This window comes from Sebastes fasciatus, chromosome 11 (assembly GCF_043250625.1).
Source record: "Sebastes fasciatus isolate fSebFas1 chromosome 11, fSebFas1.pri, whole genome shotgun sequence".
Classification (NCBI taxonomy): domain Eukaryota; kingdom Metazoa; phylum Chordata; class Actinopteri; order Perciformes; family Sebastidae; genus Sebastes; species Sebastes fasciatus.
Window position 1 is genome coordinate 12,386,450 of NC_133805.1, and position 17,976 is coordinate 12,404,425.

General features: G+C 41.4%; 1 protein-coding gene across 1 annotated transcript in view; it reads right to left on the minus strand.

Annotated features, from left to right (window-relative positions):
• Window positions 1–15,070, minus strand: part of LOC141776872 (uncharacterized) — a 36,125-nt gene extending 21,055 nt beyond the window's left edge. Inside the window, exons 1-38 of the mRNA XM_074650709.1 lie at window positions 14,907–15,070; window positions 14,657–14,707; window positions 14,330–14,496; window positions 14,171–14,241; window positions 13,791–13,956; window positions 13,489–13,626; window positions 12,920–13,097; window positions 12,690–12,832; window positions 12,123–12,226; window positions 11,243–11,408; window positions 10,922–11,104; window positions 10,664–10,816; window positions 10,215–10,359; window positions 8,677–8,835; window positions 8,396–8,514; window positions 8,102–8,314; window positions 6,830–6,985; window positions 6,533–6,717; window positions 6,258–6,440; window positions 5,851–5,942; window positions 5,260–5,429; window positions 4,988–5,141; window positions 4,836–4,912; window positions 4,579–4,759; window positions 4,329–4,484; window positions 4,061–4,194; window positions 3,721–3,879; window positions 3,393–3,576; window positions 2,549–2,760; window positions 2,208–2,396; window positions 1,980–2,122; window positions 1,691–1,850; window positions 1,498–1,581; window positions 1,231–1,368; window positions 930–1,046; window positions 761–853; window positions 407–627; window positions 81–274 (exon numbers count right to left, since the gene is read on the minus strand). Coding sequence (XP_074506810.1) covers window positions 81–274; window positions 407–627; window positions 761–853; window positions 930–1,046; window positions 1,231–1,368; window positions 1,498–1,581; window positions 1,691–1,850; window positions 1,980–2,122; window positions 2,208–2,396; window positions 2,549–2,760; window positions 3,393–3,576; window positions 3,721–3,879; window positions 4,061–4,194; window positions 4,329–4,484; window positions 4,579–4,759; window positions 4,836–4,912; window positions 4,988–5,141; window positions 5,260–5,429; window positions 5,851–5,942; window positions 6,258–6,440; window positions 6,533–6,717; window positions 6,830–6,985; window positions 8,102–8,314; window positions 8,396–8,514; window positions 8,677–8,835; window positions 10,215–10,359; window positions 10,664–10,816; window positions 10,922–11,104; window positions 11,243–11,408; window positions 12,123–12,226; window positions 12,690–12,832; window positions 12,920–13,097; window positions 13,489–13,626; window positions 13,791–13,956; window positions 14,171–14,241; window positions 14,330–14,496; window positions 14,657–14,707; window positions 14,907–14,970 — 5,602 coding nt within the window. The 5' untranslated portion in view covers window positions 14,971–15,070. The remainder of the gene's footprint in view (window positions 1–80; window positions 275–406; window positions 628–760; window positions 854–929; window positions 1,047–1,230; window positions 1,369–1,497; window positions 1,582–1,690; window positions 1,851–1,979; window positions 2,123–2,207; window positions 2,397–2,548; window positions 2,761–3,392; window positions 3,577–3,720; window positions 3,880–4,060; window positions 4,195–4,328; window positions 4,485–4,578; window positions 4,760–4,835; window positions 4,913–4,987; window positions 5,142–5,259; window positions 5,430–5,850; window positions 5,943–6,257; window positions 6,441–6,532; window positions 6,718–6,829; window positions 6,986–8,101; window positions 8,315–8,395; window positions 8,515–8,676; window positions 8,836–10,214; window positions 10,360–10,663; window positions 10,817–10,921; window positions 11,105–11,242; window positions 11,409–12,122; window positions 12,227–12,689; window positions 12,833–12,919; window positions 13,098–13,488; window positions 13,627–13,790; window positions 13,957–14,170; window positions 14,242–14,329; window positions 14,497–14,656; window positions 14,708–14,906) is intronic.
• Between the last annotated feature and the right edge of the window lie 2,906 nt (window positions 15,071–17,976).

Consider the following 17,976-nt stretch of genomic DNA (forward strand, 5'->3'; position numbering starts at 1 on the left):
ACCTAAAATACAAGTATGCACCTGAAAATGAGAATAATAGGTCCTCTTTAAATGGCTATAATAAGTATTTTCAAATGAACCTTCAGTGAGGGTGTCAGATCGTCCCAGAACGCCGTCCAACCCCAGGACTGGAGGCAAATCAGCGAGGATGGTCATGGAGTGCCTCAGGTCCCCGGACACAGTCAGCTGGAGACCCCGGGTGTGTTTCAGAGACCCTTTGACCTGAGCCAGCAGAGCCTCACGCCCATGTGTACAGGAGCCATGTAGAGACACGCTGGAGGGGACAGGGCACAGCAAGTTCAAAAGTCCATAAAGAGACATTCAACATTGTTTATTACATACATGATGGTCACTGTATAAAAGACAAAATGGCATATTTAGACAGTGTGATAAAGGATGCACACACCTGTCTGAGGACATGTTGGCAGCCATGTTTACATGCAGGTTAGTGGCAGAAGATAGGAGGCTCTGGGACACGTTCACCCTCAGTCCCACGGCTCTGTCTCCCCTCTGGAAGGAGTGGGACATCTGGGCGTCCAGCTTCACCCTGTCCTTCCCATCAGCCCTCACATGCACCGAGCTACTTCCTGCACCAGCCACTGCAAAAATGTCTGCAGCGGCCTTTACCTTAACATGACAAACAGCAAAATGAGAAGAAGGCAGAAAACTTTATTGTTTGTTTTTAAACTGAATTTGTTGTATTTTTTTATTTTGCTATTTTGGGACCACTGAAATAATTTGACAAAACTCAGAAGCCTACCTCTAAAGTTTTAGGAATCTTTGATTTGAAGGGATGGCTGAGAGAGGAGTAAAGGCCGACTCTTCCTGACGTCCCATTGAGCTGCACAGAAAGCTAAAAAGAAAAACAAATTCATCAGAAATGCTGCCAATTAAAGCAATAATTAAAATGCTGAGTGGGTTTTACTCACTTGGCACTCCTGTCGCTCTATTCTCAGTTTCCCTCTGGCCTGATAATCAAAGTCGCTGTTGTTTTTGGGGTTCCAGCAGACATTTCCCTCCACTATAGCGGAGGAGGGGAGCTGCAGCTGAAACAGTAATAACAGCGAACCGGTCACAAGTTTAGCTTTTCTACTGTAAACTATACTGTACGCTGTTGGAGGTGGACTTACATCACTTGTTACGCTGCTGACTGCAATCACCACACATCATACAAATTAGCACTTGGCAATTGTTTTATCAGCAAAATGTTGAGTGGAGAGGCTGGTTTACCTGGAGCTGATGGGTGAAGTTGGCTCTAACTTTTATCGCTTGGTGACTTGAGTGCAAAGGGTTCAACTGAACTTGTCCGAAGAAAGCCAGCCTCTCCTTGCTACCGACCCGTAACCTCCCTTGTATGTCTTTCTGGGTCTGAAAAGGAGTCATTACATTAAAATCCAGATGTGTGGACTTGAGTCACGTGATTTAGACTTGAGTCAGAATGGGCCAGAATTTAAGAGTTGAAAAAAGTGTTTGGAGTTTTGAAGGCTGGCGGTTTACCTGGTTGCTGGTTATCGTCACACAGACTTCTGAGTCTGATGGAATAGTGTCAGAGCTGAAAGGATGGACGAGTGCAGAACAAACCTAAATAAGGGAGAGAGCCACAAAAAATGAAAAACCTCAGAATAAAGCAATTAAATACTGCCTCACTTTCTGTTCAGGTATCATACGTTGAGTCAATAAATCAACTTACAAAAGGGCTCGGTGGTTTGTAGCCAAGGGTGAGGGTGTGGATGACCTCTCTGTTGCCATGGAAACCAGCTTTGGACTCCAGGATGTAGAGGCCTTTGAGGAGGTCGACGGTGAAAGTCTCCCGCAGGAGGAGAGTCTGAGGGAAGGTCTGGAAGGGCTGTCTGTGCGATACGGCGTCGCTGTTAAAGTCAGCAGTGCTCTCGCTGCCATCTTTTATTTATTGTAATAAAATCACAACATCCCAAAATCAATACATCAACAGATTAATTCAATCAGATTGAGGCACAGACCTGAGCTGGAGCATTGCTGTTTTCTGGTACATCTTCTTGTCCTTCCTCAGCTCCTCTACTACTCCCTCAAACTGCAGCTCCGTGGACGGACTCTTCGGCTTTGAGAAGGTCATCTTCAGTATCGCTTGCCTCTTTTTCAAATTCTTAAAGAAGTTTGTAGATATAGTCATTCTATAACGTGTCAAAAGCATTAACTTAATACACCCATTCAACTGTGTCGCCACCCACCTTATCCACAGTGTTCAGGGCAGCGTTGAGGGTGACGTTGTGCTTGCCGTAGGTGGAAGACATCTGCAGGGTGTGGCTGAATTTAGAGGTCTCCAGAGAGACGTCTCCTCTCAAGGGTGGAGTCCACAGCGAGCTCAATGAGCAGGAGGCCTTCACACTCCGCTTCCCCATCACGCCCCACCCTCCTGCCTGGGGAGGGATGGGTGGAAGGCAATGCACATGTAAAAGTTTTGTAGCACAATTTTCCTAGTTGATTCTAACAAATAAAATCCCCATCATGAAAACAAAATAGAATTTCCTTGAGTCAAATATTTAGATGGAGCAGCCTCTCCTCTCCTTACTTGGATGTAGGTGGCAGCTGGTGTGTAGAGCTCCAGGCGGGCCTCCCTCTCTCGGCCCCTGTCCCTGTAAAAACCCTCCAGCATGAGGTTACGGATGGTCAGCCACTTGCTGGCTGTCAGCTCTGAGGTGAGCTGCAGCGTGTGGCGCTGCTGCTGGCTCAGTTTGTGGGCAGTGTAGATGTACAGCCACGGCGTGTCCATGTTAAATGTGCCTGGAAGATAAAAAGAGAGACATGATGCTGACCACTGCCGGTATACATATAACTTACAAACTTTAAAATTCAGACCAACTTGACCAAGTTTTCTTTTTTTTTTTGGTTCTTTTTCCTCTAGGATGGCCCATGTACTGATCATGTTTTGTTTTGTTTTATACTGTTTTCTTATTCTTCTCTCCCTCTTCTCTCCTATTTGGCCGGTGGGAAGTATGTTTTTATTCTTAAGTGGAATAAGTGGAACTATTATGATGACAAAGACGATTATGGTGATACTCTATAGCCCCTCTTTCTAGTACTGTCTCTCAATAATAATAATAATAATAATTTGACTGTTTGTTTGGCTGTTTCTCCGTGGCTTAATTTTTTTTAATTTAACTTATATATTTTGTCTTCCTTTTATTTATTTATTTATTTTTATTTTTATTTTTATTTTTATTTTTATTTATTTTTTATTTTTATTTTTATTTCCCCTCATATAAAAATACTGGATTTTTGGATTTATGATTATGTTATGGCATGTTCTCTGGCTTATTCAGTGATATTGTATGATGGAATGATTCTGTATGTGTAAGTAAGCCAATAAAAGAAAAAACCTTAAAACTTCATATGATTAAATATGGCCATTTTACCTTCCCATTTCTTCTGCAGAGTGTCTTTGGGAGGGCTTTTCCAGTGTAATCCAGCCACCAGCGGCATCAGGTTGTTGTAGTTGACCTTGAGGTGCGTGCTGCTCTCAGACCCGAGCTGTCTCAGGTGAGAGTGCAGGAGCTGAGTCCTGTAGTTCAAATTCTTCTCTGGCACCTGGAGGCTGAACTGGAGTACATGAGAGGGAATATTTTACTGTATTTTTGGACAAAGAAAAGATGCATTTAATGCTTAGAAACTGTAAATACAAGGATTATCGCACAGTAGGCAATGCATTTATGAATGTATATGTGTGTTGGTAGCTCTGTTTACCTCCAGTGTGTAGCTGGTGTGACTGTGTGTGGACTGGTTTTTGAAGGACTGGCTCAGTAGAAGTGTGCGTTTGTTGTTGATCTCATCCCAGTGTTTGCCGTAGCTCATGTCCAGGGATGACTTAATGTGGACGGGGCTTTCCTCGTGCCTGAGGTGGATCTGCGGACGCACAGACAAGAGAAACCACAGAGCTCCTACTGCTCAGTTACCTGTTTCACCCAACTAGGAATGAATCAGTCACAGAAGCTGTAAATCAGCAGCATAAGCATGTATGGAAGAAACAAATAACTGGATTTAGTAAGTATTACATTAAGATTCCTATTAACGTGTCTTGAGGTACCTTGTGGTTGATAGGAGCCGTGTTGGAGCAGTGGAATTCATGATCTGCTCTCATGATGTACGTGAGGTTTGAGTCCCTCTCACTCCTCAGTCTCTGAGACGTGTAGCACTCCTGACGCAGGTGCCGGGCATCACCTGTACAGGGGTCAAAGGTCAGGACAAACTGATGTTGGTGAAATATTTGACAACTTCTCCATTTCTTTAAATGTGACTCCAGTAAACTTCCGTGTGGCGTTAAAACTTTACTTTGGCGTTTTTCAGTAACTCACCTCCCAGACCATATTTGAGCCTGAACGCGGAGCTCCACAGTGAGCCCTTCTGCTCCATCAGTCCCAGCATCCTGGTGCCGACCACACCGGGTAACAGGAGCTCCGTCTCCACGGAGTACCGCCTGCTGCCGCCATCCCGCCTGCGCTCCAGCGCCACTGATGATGAATACAGCAAAATTACGTAAATGTTGAATATAAAACAAGCATTTTTAGATAATAATAAATGTGTATTATTTGGTCGGTTGGATACCTGACAGTGATGCAGTTTCTCTGAACACGTTCTTCACAGTGGCAGAGAAGCGGGTCTTCCTGCCCAGCCCACGAGTAACATTAGCAGAGAGGATCATGGGATGTCCATTAGCGGCCATTTTGGCTTCGAGGTGATAGCGCGTCCTCTGCTCTGACAGCAGCGTCTGAGTGTCGACCAGACCCTAAAGAAGATGATAAAAATGATTAACATCCTTTATGACGCTGAAAAATCATGTTACAGGAAATCTCAATACGTACCATGATATAATAAATAACGCCATCAATCAGCAGCTCCAGCTTTCCTGACTTTATGTTCTTCTCTTGTTCAAGTTGCCCTGAGAAAACAACACATTATCAGCATTAAACCAGGACAGGGTTTTTTTTTGTTATGGTGTTCGTCTGTGACCGACCTTGTAGGAGGATGGTTTTCAGAGGATGGGTGATCCTCAGCAGCAGCCTGTGAGGGTTGAAGGTCAGATCCAGAGACATGTCCCTGGGGATGGAGGACTGAGGCGTGGCCAGGAGGAGGTGGATGGAGGCCTCTCTGGGGAGCCAGGTGCCTCTCTGAAACACAAGTTGGGACACTGTGAGACACCATAAAGACATCTCACACAGGGAAATACAAAGAGAGAATCATCTCAAAGATGAAACTCATCGGTAGATCTTCATATTTCCTTCGCACCTGGGGGAGCAGTGAGAAGGCTGCCTCCAGCAGGTAGTAGTGGAGGCCTCTGTCCAGCTTCAGCAGCCTGAGGGAGAGGTGGACAGGTCCTGGAGCGGGAAGGGAAACACCTGTGGCAGGTGATGGGTAGGAGGCATTGGAGCACAGCTGCCAGCCGACCATCTTGGACCCTGCGAGGAAGCAAATAGACATCAGTGTTGGTAAAGAATCTAACTATTATAATGTGACCGACACAGGACGTCAGCCAATCAATCAAACAATTACAGCTGACTTTCACTGTTTGAGATGAATGTTTTGATGCATCATTATGTGATATTATGCCAGATCAGAGAATAAAACTGAATAAAATTGATCTGGCCTCCTGCTCATTGACCAGGACTCCCTGACAGAAGAGATATTGTATCTCAATGGGACCTTTCTGGTTAAATAAAATATATAATATTATAATTAAATAATCATAAAGCAATAAAAAGGCAATGTGCTGTGGTATTTTTAAAAGTTCTATAGTCAGATCTCAATCTGCTACCAACTGTTCAACAACGTCTGTGTGTCATGTATGATGCCATATATACACAGTGTTTGAGGACTTACATGTCTTTGGTGTGCAGGTGGTCCTCTGGACTCGACTCTTTGGCCCCTTTATCTCCTCTCTGTGGTCTCCACTGAGCTGAAACACTCTGGAGCTGGTGAACATCAAAATAACACACACTTTTTAAGAAACTATTGTTCAAAACACCTCTCAAAACTGCAATATCATAAACATTAACTAACAGACATTATGTTTGCAGCTAAACATACAATTCTGCAAAATAATTCAAGTACTCTACATGATAATAAGCACTGTATATATTGTGTTCATATGCACATCATTTTATATGATAATGCAGTTGATAGGCCTAAATGATCTGTAGTAAAGAGGCTAAAAAAAAAATGCTAATAGATCCCCTGAAATGCTACACACTGGACCTTTAGTTCTTGTAATAAATGCCCACTCTTACCTGAGAGAGACGATGTCCATTAGGTCCTCCGGTGTGTTCAGTGAGACCCTGACATCCCGCCCCTCCTGCAGCTGAACGCTGCCGTCCAGACTGGTGGAGCTCCTCAGCTCAGAGACCCAGTCCACTGCAGCCTGACCCAGAGCACCGTCGACCCCCATCCTGGCAGACAGCCCCACGTAGGCACTGAGGATAAAGACAGCAGTTACACTCTACTGAGTTTGAAACCAAAGGTCAGAGTTGCAGCCCCCTGTTAACTTCTGGTAATCTGGAAGTACTTGGGTTTGATGTGTCCAGTCAGGGAAAAGTGAGAAGTATCCCTGTAGTTGACGTTGCCCTTCAGACGCAGCGACAGCAGGGAGGTCATGTTGATGCTCAGTTTGACGGGAAGACCAGACAGAGACGGTAAAACAAGCTCGTCTGTCATCAGCACGGCTCTGTGGTTCAGCTGAACCTCGTGACCCTGGAGGACAAAGATTAAAAGAGAAAACAGGAATCTGTGTGTGAAAATGAGAGGACGGTAAACAGACAGAGTAGAGACCAGCGACTGTGAGGACAATCTACCTCCAGTATACCTTAAGCAGTTTGACAGCCAGGCTGGCCACGCTCAGCGACAGTTGGTCAATCTGACTGTAGAGATCTTCACATGTGAACACGCTGAGCTCGTTGCCAAACACCTTCACACCGACCCAACACCTGGGCCTGTTCTCTGTTCTCCTCCTCCCAAACAACTGGAAAAGACATAAAACATTATTAATGAAATTACCTTCTCTCAATGCAAAACTTGACATAAACAGACATCTTAAATGTCCCTACAATGTAAACTCTTACTTTGCTATTGCAATTTTCCCATATGGATCCTTAACGGTTTATTTATATACATGTTTCTGAGTAATAAGTGGTATTTGGTCCATGTAAATTTGCTGAGGCATTCATCATTATTGGACAGCCTCTGAAATAAATGACCACCTTTAAGTGTCAAATGATCCAAAATGCCTTACTTATGATCCTTATATTATCCTTATCTGTCTTTTGAAAGTATAAAACTCCAGCTATATCTTTTTAGCAAATCATCCTATAAGTTCTCCCACATTAACCCATACAGAGTATTTCTACATTATTAAAAGTGTAAATAATAAAAATACATTTTTATTCCTCTCTAAAATTGAATATTTTTAAATAAAAAAATCTTCCTTGTATTGTAAATCTTTTGTTTTATCTTAACAATTGTGTTTCTTCTTATTTATATCAGAGCACACTCTTTACTCTTTGCTGCTTAAAATGCTGGTTATCAAGGTTAAAGCCGAAACGATTATTCAATTAATCAATTAGTTGATCGTCAGAGAATTAATCGAGAAATATTTTGCTGATTGATTAACCTTTTAAGTAATTTTTCAAGCAAAAATGCCAAACAGTTGATGATTCTGGCTTCTTGAATATGAGAATTTGTCATCTGTCATCTTTCAGTACTTGTAAACTGAATATCTTTGGGTTTGGGGCTGTTGGTCAGGCAAAGAAAGGCCATTTGAAGACATCAGTTTGGGCTCTTTCTGACCTTTTATGAATAAATTAATCGATTAGTCGAGAAAATTAATCAATAATGAAAATATTCGTTGGTTGCAGCCCTAATCTAGGTATTTACTCTAACTATATCAGTATTTTACAAACGCACTGTCAAGATAACAGTATTGACCAAAAGTCTAAAATCATAAATGCAGTGTAAATGGCTGCTAATCCGCCTGTTGTACAACAGTACTGGTGTTTGTATCCCACGTGACCAAGCTGCCATATTAAACCTGCTGCCCTAACTAGAGATGACTGTCTTACAACAGTCCCAGTGACCTCACCATGGCCCTGGCCTGGCTCAGATAACTGTTGGTGCCAGATAAACACGTTTCTTTCTCTGCTCTTTGGCCTTCATCTGTTCTTCTTCTTTTCCTCCTCGACTCTTTGGACTGCGACCTTCGACTCTGAGCCGCAGACTCTCCGTCAGAGTCGTGGGTCTGGTGACCGAAAACGTTCTTCAAAAGTGGCTCAGCATTTTCGACGTGAAGGTCCACCTTAGTTGGGAAAGCACACGTTCAACATAATTTTGTAAGACTCTAATATACTTTTAGAAATCAAATGGATACCAAACTCACTTCCAGAAGGTTGTGGGCTCTGCCATGAAAATACAGTCTCAGGTTGGCAGTGGCAGATCTTGGTAGAAACGATTTGGGAGAGAAAACCAAAGATGTTTCCATATTTGTAATTCCCATGCCTGAAACGAAAAAAGAAGACGCACTGCACCTTTAAATGCATCATCGCCTTCAATCCATATATTTACAAATGATAATGTTAGTTTTTGCAATCATGGGAAGTTCAGACATTAATCCTGATTGCTGATTTGCTTAATCTGAATCTGAAGTGAAGCCGTCGTTACCTGATGAAACAGTGTAGTCTGAATAGGAGGAGTATTTCAAGAACTCAGCTTCAAAGTCTCTGCTGATGATGTCGTCAGGCAGTGACTCAATCAGGGCCTGCTTCATGGGGTCCTCGCTCCTCAGGATGTTAGTCAGGTGACTCCAAACATATGAGCCCACTAGAGAAGCAGAAGAGAAAAAGCGTGTCAGCTTGTTAACAACGAATGCGCTTAGGTCCATTCTTGGGTCGCTGACTGGACTCCTGCGGTTTGTGAGAATGGCAACCCAACATCTTAAAGAGGACCTATATGCTTATTTTCAAGTTCATATTTGTATTTTGGGTTTCTACTAGAACATGTTAACATACTTGAATGTTCAAAAAACGCTTTATTTTTGTCATACCGGCTGTACTTCTTTTTACGCTCTGAAAAGCTCTGTTTGAACTCCTCAAATATGTTACTTGGTGACATCCCCATGTTACAGAAGAAAAGGCTGGACTTCAAGCAAGGAGTATCATGCAGTTCAGGAGCAGTGTTTCTGTGGGGGAGAATAACTCCCATTGGTGTGGACTTTGGGTTTTGTTACTTTGCAGACCTTTTACATGCACAAAAAAAAGTACATAACACACTAAAGAAAAAGGTAAAAAGCACAAAAGCATAATAGGTCCTCTTTAACGCACTGTTCATTATTACAAATCAATCTTTATGAAAGCCATACTGAAAATGAACGAGAATCCTATCATATCCATCTTTTCAAGTATTTTTATTAGGGCTGTCAATCAATTAAACTATTTAATCGCGATTAATCACATGATTGTCCATAGTTAATCGCAATAAATCGCAAATTAATCACACATTTTTATCTGTTCAAAATGTACCTTAAAGGGAGATTTGTCAAGTATTTAACACTCTTATCAACATGGGATTGGGCAAATATGCTGCTTCATGCAAATGTATGTATATATTTATTATTGGAAATCAATTAACAACACAAAACAATGACAAATATTATCCAGAAACCCTCACTGGTACTGACAGCCGTCAGTGTGTCAGTGTGCTGACTTGACCATGACTTGCCCCAAACTGCATGTGATTATCATAAAGTGTGCATGTCTGTAAAGGGGAGACTCGTGGGTACCCATAGAACCCATTTTCATTCACATATCTATCTATGAAAATGGCCATGACAGTTTTTCCTCGCCAAAATTTACCGTAGGTTTGGAGCGTTATTTAACCTCCTTCGCAACAAGCTAGTATGACATGGTTGGTACCAACGGGTTCCTCATGTTTAAAATGAATTGCGTTCAGCATCTTTGTATAAAGGGACAACTGTAGCCAATTTTAAGTCTTGTGGTACGACACCACTACTCAGAGATAAAGAAAATACACGTAAAAGTGGCTGCTATAAAGAAAGTTTCACCTGTTTGACAATGAAAGCAGAGATATGATCATGAGCAGCAGAGGACTTAATTCATCAATAATGTCAATAGCTAATCATTTTCACTGGGAGAAGATGCTATGAGCATCCCTTCTACAAACCACAGAGGTTTAAATCAGACCTTGGCTGGAGGTCTCGTCCCTCAGCGTCGCCTTCACCACTTCAAACACGTCCTGATCGGGGCAACGCATGAGCTGCTGGTATGCAGCGATTCTGACCTCGGGATCCTCCTGGGAAGAGCGGTACAGCTGCAACAGCACGGATCTCTAAAGGAAGGAAACTGCTGTCAGTCACTGATGCTAGACTGTCGATCACCTCTTCACCTCCACCTCAACTCATCATGAATCAATTAGGAAGGTAGCTTCTGTGATATAAAGACTTATCATATTTACATTTCAGTGACTAAACCTCTTAAAAGTGAACAATGGCTTATAATCAATTAATACGTTTTGTTTACCCACAAATTCAACAGAAAAATACATGAAAGAATGTGTGAAAGAAATGTCCTGATGCCGTTTTTGCAAATGAGCATTTCACTTTTACACCATATTAGTTTCTGAATCAACTCACATCAGCTGAGCAGGGAAACCGTCTGAAGGCCTGGATGGCTGCAAGTTTCAGCTCCATTGCAGTTGAATGGCCGAGCATGAAGCACTTTAGCAGAGGAATGAAGGTTGGAGCAGACAGACCGGTGTTTCCCACTGATTTCAGCGCATAAAAAAGCTGTCCGGGTGACAAAATATATGCATATTATTAGTCATTGTTTATGTAAAATTGTGTTCAGTGTCTGTACATGATGTGAAGTGCACCTACTGTGTCTGAAAGCACCTTCATTCGAGCGGGTTGTTCTCCGTCGCAGCCCTCCATCAGGGTTTCCTCAAGCGTCTGTATGAAGGTCTGTACCTGAGGGAGTTCACTACAGGCGGCTTGAGACCTTTGGCACAGTTGATAGACCAGAGATGATCCAGCTAACAGCGCCTTGGACCGCACCTCTGGGACCTCTAGTAAGGCCTAACACAGACAGCAGAGATACAGTATGCAGTGAGCCTCTACAGGCCTTAATGTTTCTGTCACAAAAGCTATAAGAAATGATGACTCGTATGGATGGATGCAGAAGCCGAATGCAGAATGTCACATAGAGGTTCCTACATTGATGGAGTCGATGATCTGTGGCGATGGATGAGGGATGAGGGCTATTGTGGTGAGAAAAGCGTGAGCCTGCTCCTCCTCCAGCTCTTTGTTCCTCATTAGGTCGGTCAGTAGTATGATGCAGCTTTCAGATCCACAGGCTGGTAATGCATCCAACAAAGGCTGCCTGTCCAAACAGTTAAAGAGGACCTATTATGCTCATTTTCAGGTTCATACTTGTATTTTGAGTTTCTACTAGAACATGTTCATATGTTTTTTTATCCTGGCTGTGCTGCAGCACCTCTTTTCAACCTCTGTCTGAAACGCTGTGTTTGTTCCAGTCTTTAAGCTGGGCCAACTAACTGCTAGCTGTTGCTTCATATTCAGCATACAGACATGAGAGTGGTTATTAATCTTCTCAAAATGTTGTGCTTTTTCATTAATGTTGCCTCCATCTCATTTATTGGTGCCAGTGAGTCATGCAACGAACAAAGAATGCAAAACGTGAGGGTTTGCCACACCTAACTGAAAGGAGGCCATTATGTTATCAGTTACACCTGTTTGACAAGTCAAAATGCCCTTAATGATAAAGGTGTATTTGCTATATTCTGCCATGGACGATATACTACGGACTAAGGAGTCATCTGTGTCTCAGAGTAGTTTCTTGGCTACTGTCCCACACAGACTGTCCTTTGTTTCCTTGTTGACTTGGCCAAAGGCTACGTATTTTATAATCATAACCCATAAACAGGAGTCCTTTCAGCTATAATCCAATTAACTGGTAGCACAAGATATTCTATCAACTATAACGAGAGTGGGAAAACTTCACGTGGAAACATTGATGAAGACCTGAAGGACTAGACAGAGCTACTCCATTATAAAACACTGAGGAAATACTGACCAGTCATTGCGGCACTTGAAAGACGCTTCTTGCCAAAGTGTCTCGAGTTGAGAGAGAGTCAGATCTCTGAGCTGGAAAGCCAGTTGAAGGAACTCTTGTGATACCTATAGGAGCCAATCCAAACACATATATGGACGTTATAGACATAAAACAAATTAAATTTACTTTCCTGCTCACCTCCTGCAGAACTGTGTGTTTCCTCCCATCAATCACCCGATCTATTCCCCACACAGTAATTATATCACAGTCAGTTTCTGGGTCTGACAGTTTCGTTTAAACACATCCCATGTAAACAGCCTATGATGAAGGTTGCCAGGTTAGGTTTGACTGGCCTCCTGTGTATGGGACACATTTAATGATACACAGCAAAGCCTCAAGGGAAGTCAAGCCGCGAATACAAACACAAACAAGCCAACAGTGGTCTGGCAGGTTACGAGCTACTTAAAAGTGATTCATATTCATTTGATGAAAAAGACTGCACCACCTAAAGTGTAAGGCAGGTAAACAGAACTGTGTTCCTCACAGATAAATACAGTTAAACGCTGACTGGAATCTGTTGAGTCCTACCAGTTGTGGGTCTGCAGTGAGGCTACACAACATCCTGACAGTTTGACTGGCTTGCTGAGGTGTCGACGCTCTGGATTTTCCCGGCCTTGCAGTGCCCTCGTCTTCAAACTGCAGGTCAGTTAGCACGCCAGGACGTAACGAATCTGCGTGAGCATTGTGGGGAAACAGGTGTCAGGGTCCACGCCTGTAAAACAATACAGTTGCTATAAGGTGTTAGTGTTACTCCTCACCTGCTCCTGGAGGAGTCCCCGTCTGGGCTCTGAGCAGGAGCAGCGTAGACACCGTTTGGGTCTTCACCAGCCCTGCAGTCCCGGACCATGTTGCCATAGAAACGACTTCAGTGCAGTTGACCTCTTCCATCACTGTGGATCCACGCCTCTGAACACAGTGCAGCTCTGACTGCACTGACTAGCAAAAAAATAAGATAAAGAAAACAAACCTCATCATAAAAGCATGAATCCAATGGAACCGTTGAACCAAATTGCTGATTTAATATTGATGAGTCGGCTAAAAAAAGAACATCCTCTTATTCAGTGGTGCATAAAAATGATGAGCAACATCATTGCACACTTTCAACTTCCACTTTTTCTTGCATTCAGATACCAGAGAGTACATAATGTATTTAAGCGTATAATAAACTGAGTTTAATAATATTGGAGTCTACATAACCACCATGTTAACTTCCCCATAGGTGTTAAAACCCTGGAAATTCCCAGAAAAAACACCTAAATTTAGAGAAAAAGTACATGGCCTGAGCGTCCACAGTGGTTTAAGAAAGAAAGAAGAGAGGTAAACTCACTGTATCATCATTTAAAGATACTGAATGGGGCCAGAAGTTTGCCAGCCTGGACTGCTGGCACTGTTTTATATCCCTGCTCTTCAGCAGTACAGGTCCTCTCCTCTCATACCTGCTGGAGCACGTCCCGTACACATCAGTCTAAGAAAGAGGCGTTAAAGAAAAGTCAGATAATCACCATGTGAATGCACTGTATTATGGCAAGATGTTAATAATAGTTATTGTTTGTAGCAAGTGGTATTCCAGACTAGGTGAAATAGTTGTTTTATTTTGAAATCTCCATAAAGACTCTCATTAACCCTCACCTCCTTTTCTACTTCCTGTTTGGAGGCCATGCGGGAGGTCTGGAGCATGCTCAGTAGAGCCCGTTTAATGTTGAGGGCCCACACCTGCTCCCCCTCCTGGAGACAGAGGGCCGTGACCTTTCCCCCCTGGAGGGAGAACTTGAGGCGCGTTCTCTCCAGCGACTCCCTGGGAAACAAAAACACCAGATGAGCCCCCCGAGATCCGAGAACACGGACAAGTGGAGCATCTGAGTATCACATTCATAAGAAAAACAGTCGTAGCATTCCAATAATGATCTTGACTTAAGCTTTGAATGCAGCAGATGGAGAAAAGAGAGAAGCACATGCATGTATCTTTTATAAAAAACACATCAAATTGTATGAAATCTGCAGATTATTACCTCAAGCTCTTTAAACGCTGCACAGAGTGTTCCTTCTGAGGGGAAAGCCGCTTTATCTGTGGATTCCTAATCTGTTGGACAAACATGTGCATAAATTATTGACTTTTTGCAGTACTTTAGTTATTTATTTTTTTCACAAACACTTTTATTATAGCTGACCTGCATCATTAGGTGACACTTGGAAACCACGTCGATATCGACCACACAGTCCAAAGCCAGTCCATTCCTGCCAGCATTGGAGCCATGAAGGGTCGTGGTAATTATCGTGCTATACCTGTAAGTATACCTCACCCCTCTCTGATAGGACAAGTCAGGGGGGGGAAACCCTACAGACATGAAATAATAATCATAGAAAAGAAGTGTGTCATTAAGGTTAATCTTGTAGTACAAATAATTTCATGTCTTGAATGGAAAAAATGTCATTATTTAAGTAATTGTCACTGAGCATGCATCATATTCGATATAAACAACAAACTGGATTCTCACCAGCACAACTTGAATCACAGAGATTTGGTTCCGCCTGAAAGCAATCACCTACTGCATAGAAAATCAGGTCACAAAATCGCAGATAAAATGACAAAAAAGAGCAACTTTTCTCAAAGAAAGTCTGCCAAACCTCTGTGAACACTCAAATGTCATGTCATCAAGACTCTTAGTTAACTCTGCTTTCAATGGAAAATGAAATGGTACACCAAGAATGAATATAAAGCACACAGCAAAAGCCATAAAAACTCACCATGTAGCAGGAGAAAAATGAGTGTAACATGCAGACAATTGAGAAGCAACAAGAATATAGCCATAGCAACCCTATAAGTCACTGCAGGTCCTGGCTGCCTCCAACCCTCCACATGTAAGCGAGATGAAAACCAAGCACTGTTCACAGCCACTGAAAGACCACGCTTGTATGTGGGCTTCCACAGTGACCCATGGTGCTCACAGCGACCAATCAGGAAATACCTTCCAAGCTGGCGCTACAAACACTCACTGAGCCAATCACCTCACACAGAACCGGGCCTCACAAAAAATGAGGGTTTTCACCCCATTAATTTAGACAGATAGCCTATAAGACATGAGCCACATATGGAGGGAAAATTATGTTTATTGCAGTAAAGTTAAGCATAATATCCAATCAATATTGTCACATAGTCCCATATGCATATAGTTCTATGCACATAATATCTCAGTGAATATAACTCCACATGTATATATCATATATTGTTTATAATACTCTGATACATTTATTTTATACAATATCTCATTAGTATGTAACTTTAAACTCTTATTCATCAGAATATAACACACTTAACTACAATCTGTATATATGCCTATGTACATACACCCATATACAGTATCCTCATTTGTATATCTTAATCAGCACTTTACAGTTTGAACTCTGGTTAGATGCAAAACTACATTTCGTTGTACTTGTACTGTGTGCAATGACAATAAAGTTGAATCTAATCTAATCTGAGTGCATAGTTATTATCTGCAGGGATAGCCTAGGACAAAATAACAGGAACACCTTATATAGTACAACAGCACTGCAAAACAAAACCTGCTATAATATTACTAACGTGCTTTTGCTATTGTACATCTTCATCTTCTATACTGTATAATGACTATACTGTATAATGACTGTGCAATATCATTATCATTATTACTACTCAGGTGTAATTCATACTGTGCAATATTTTCAGGTGGAATTTCATTTCATTCTCACTGTGCAATATCATTTTCCACTTGTACAATTTTGTTAATAGTCTGTTTATTGTCAATACTGTATATACTGTTCCTGTTTTTATACTTCCTTCTAGTTAAATGGTTCATATTTTGTTTAGCTCTTTTTTTACTGAGTTAGCTGTTGCATCTTGGTTTTTGCACTATCCCCTTTGCTGCTGTACACTGCAAACAAATAAAGGATTATCTTATCTTATCTTAACAATAATATGGATTTGCTTGGAGATTATTTGAGCATATATCAGCCTTCACATATACTGTCAATATGACCATAATCAATAACCACACAACCTGTGAGGACTCTAATCTATTAAAAGCTGGTTCATAAAATTTCTCTGAAGACAAACAACTACAGTTGAGAGGCTTAAGAGAAGGGAGACATGTAGTGTTTGTGTCTTATGGGTAAAAAACTGTTGAAAAAGTCGAGTTTTGGGGGCTATGATGGCTACACTGTTAAGAATTTCCTAGTGAAATATCAGTAAAGAACTGATGGCAGCAGGGTTGCCTTTATGTTACTGTAAAATTAACATTATTATACTGTCGCTGAAATCTACAGCTTTGTACTGTTAATGAAAAATACAGTTTGAACTTTTTTTTATTAATTTCACAGTATTTTACAGTTAATTTACTGTTTAAAGATACATTATATAGCTGTTTTTCACCTTTCTTTTACATTATCTTACTGATTTGTTTTAATGCACTATTTAGGTTGTATTTTTTACAACATTATTTTTTGCCGGGATGAATAGATTTAGCAGGTTACAGACATAGGAATAGTCACACTAAATACAATTAAAGACATACACACATTAAAGGCTATAATAGACTTGTTGACACTTTTCCCAAAATGTCTGTCTATAGCTGGCTACAAGCACAGAATGCAAACCATAACAACATGTGAGTGAAGAACAGAGCTAATTCACTGATTTTACAATCATGTACAATGTGCAAGCCTCACATGTGCAGATCAGGTCCCAGAATTAAAAAAATACTGCATGAAACTGTTACTGATGATACTTTAGACAGTTGATCAGCAGTAAAGTGATGTTTTTTAAGAATGCATTCAGTTAAAAAACGGCCTATGAGTGTAATTTAACAGGTTTTCTTTTGTATTAACAGTAAAGCACTGTTTTTTAGCAGTAACAGGTTAATACTGTTGAAATCCTGCTGTAAATTAACAGCAATTGTTTACAGTGTATTTTCATGTAACTATATTTGCCAGAAGTATGAAATAAAAAAAAGTCCTGCACCATTCAGCCACGTTTTTCAGCCTCCACTGAAACTAAATTACCCATCAGATCACGCCTCCCATTCCCATCTCCTTCCCCCATCATTACCCAAGCTGCCTGCCACCTACTTTCCACGATGCAGCCGTCCACGCCCGATCTGCGACGTCAGTCACTGCGTGCTGCTGGTTGACGCTGCGTTCAAGAACAACTAAAGAAATTGTATGCAAGAGCTTCCTCTGGAAAATACCGTTTTCACCCCAACTTTTAAGTCACGAAATAGTAGTAGTAGTATTGTATTTTTGCTACAATAAGTTTGCCAATAATGCTTTTATGAGGACGGTCTGCAGGACAGATAATAATGCACACAGTGCACTTTCATAGACTAAGCTACTGGAGTTACCCTGCACTGTTTTAATTTTTAACAGTCTCTTCTGCACTATATTCCCTTTTTAACAGTCTCTTCTGCACTATATTCCCTTTTTAACAGTCTCTTCTGCACTATATTCATTTTTAACAGTCTCTTCTGCACTATATTCACTTTTTAACAGTCTCTTCTGCACTATATTCACTTTTTAACAGTCTCTTCTGCACTATATTCATTTTTAACAGTCTCTTCTGCACTAGACTCATTTTTAACAGTCTCTTCTGCACTATATTCACTTTTTTAATAGTTGTGTATCACAGCTGTTACCCTGCACTATATTCAGTTTTAACAGTTTTTCTTCATCTCCTTGTATTTTTTATATCTGGTATATTTTTGTGTACTTTGTATTTTGTACTACTAACTTTTTTTACTGCCTTTTTTAATAACATGTTTTGCACTATGGAACTGTGATGCTG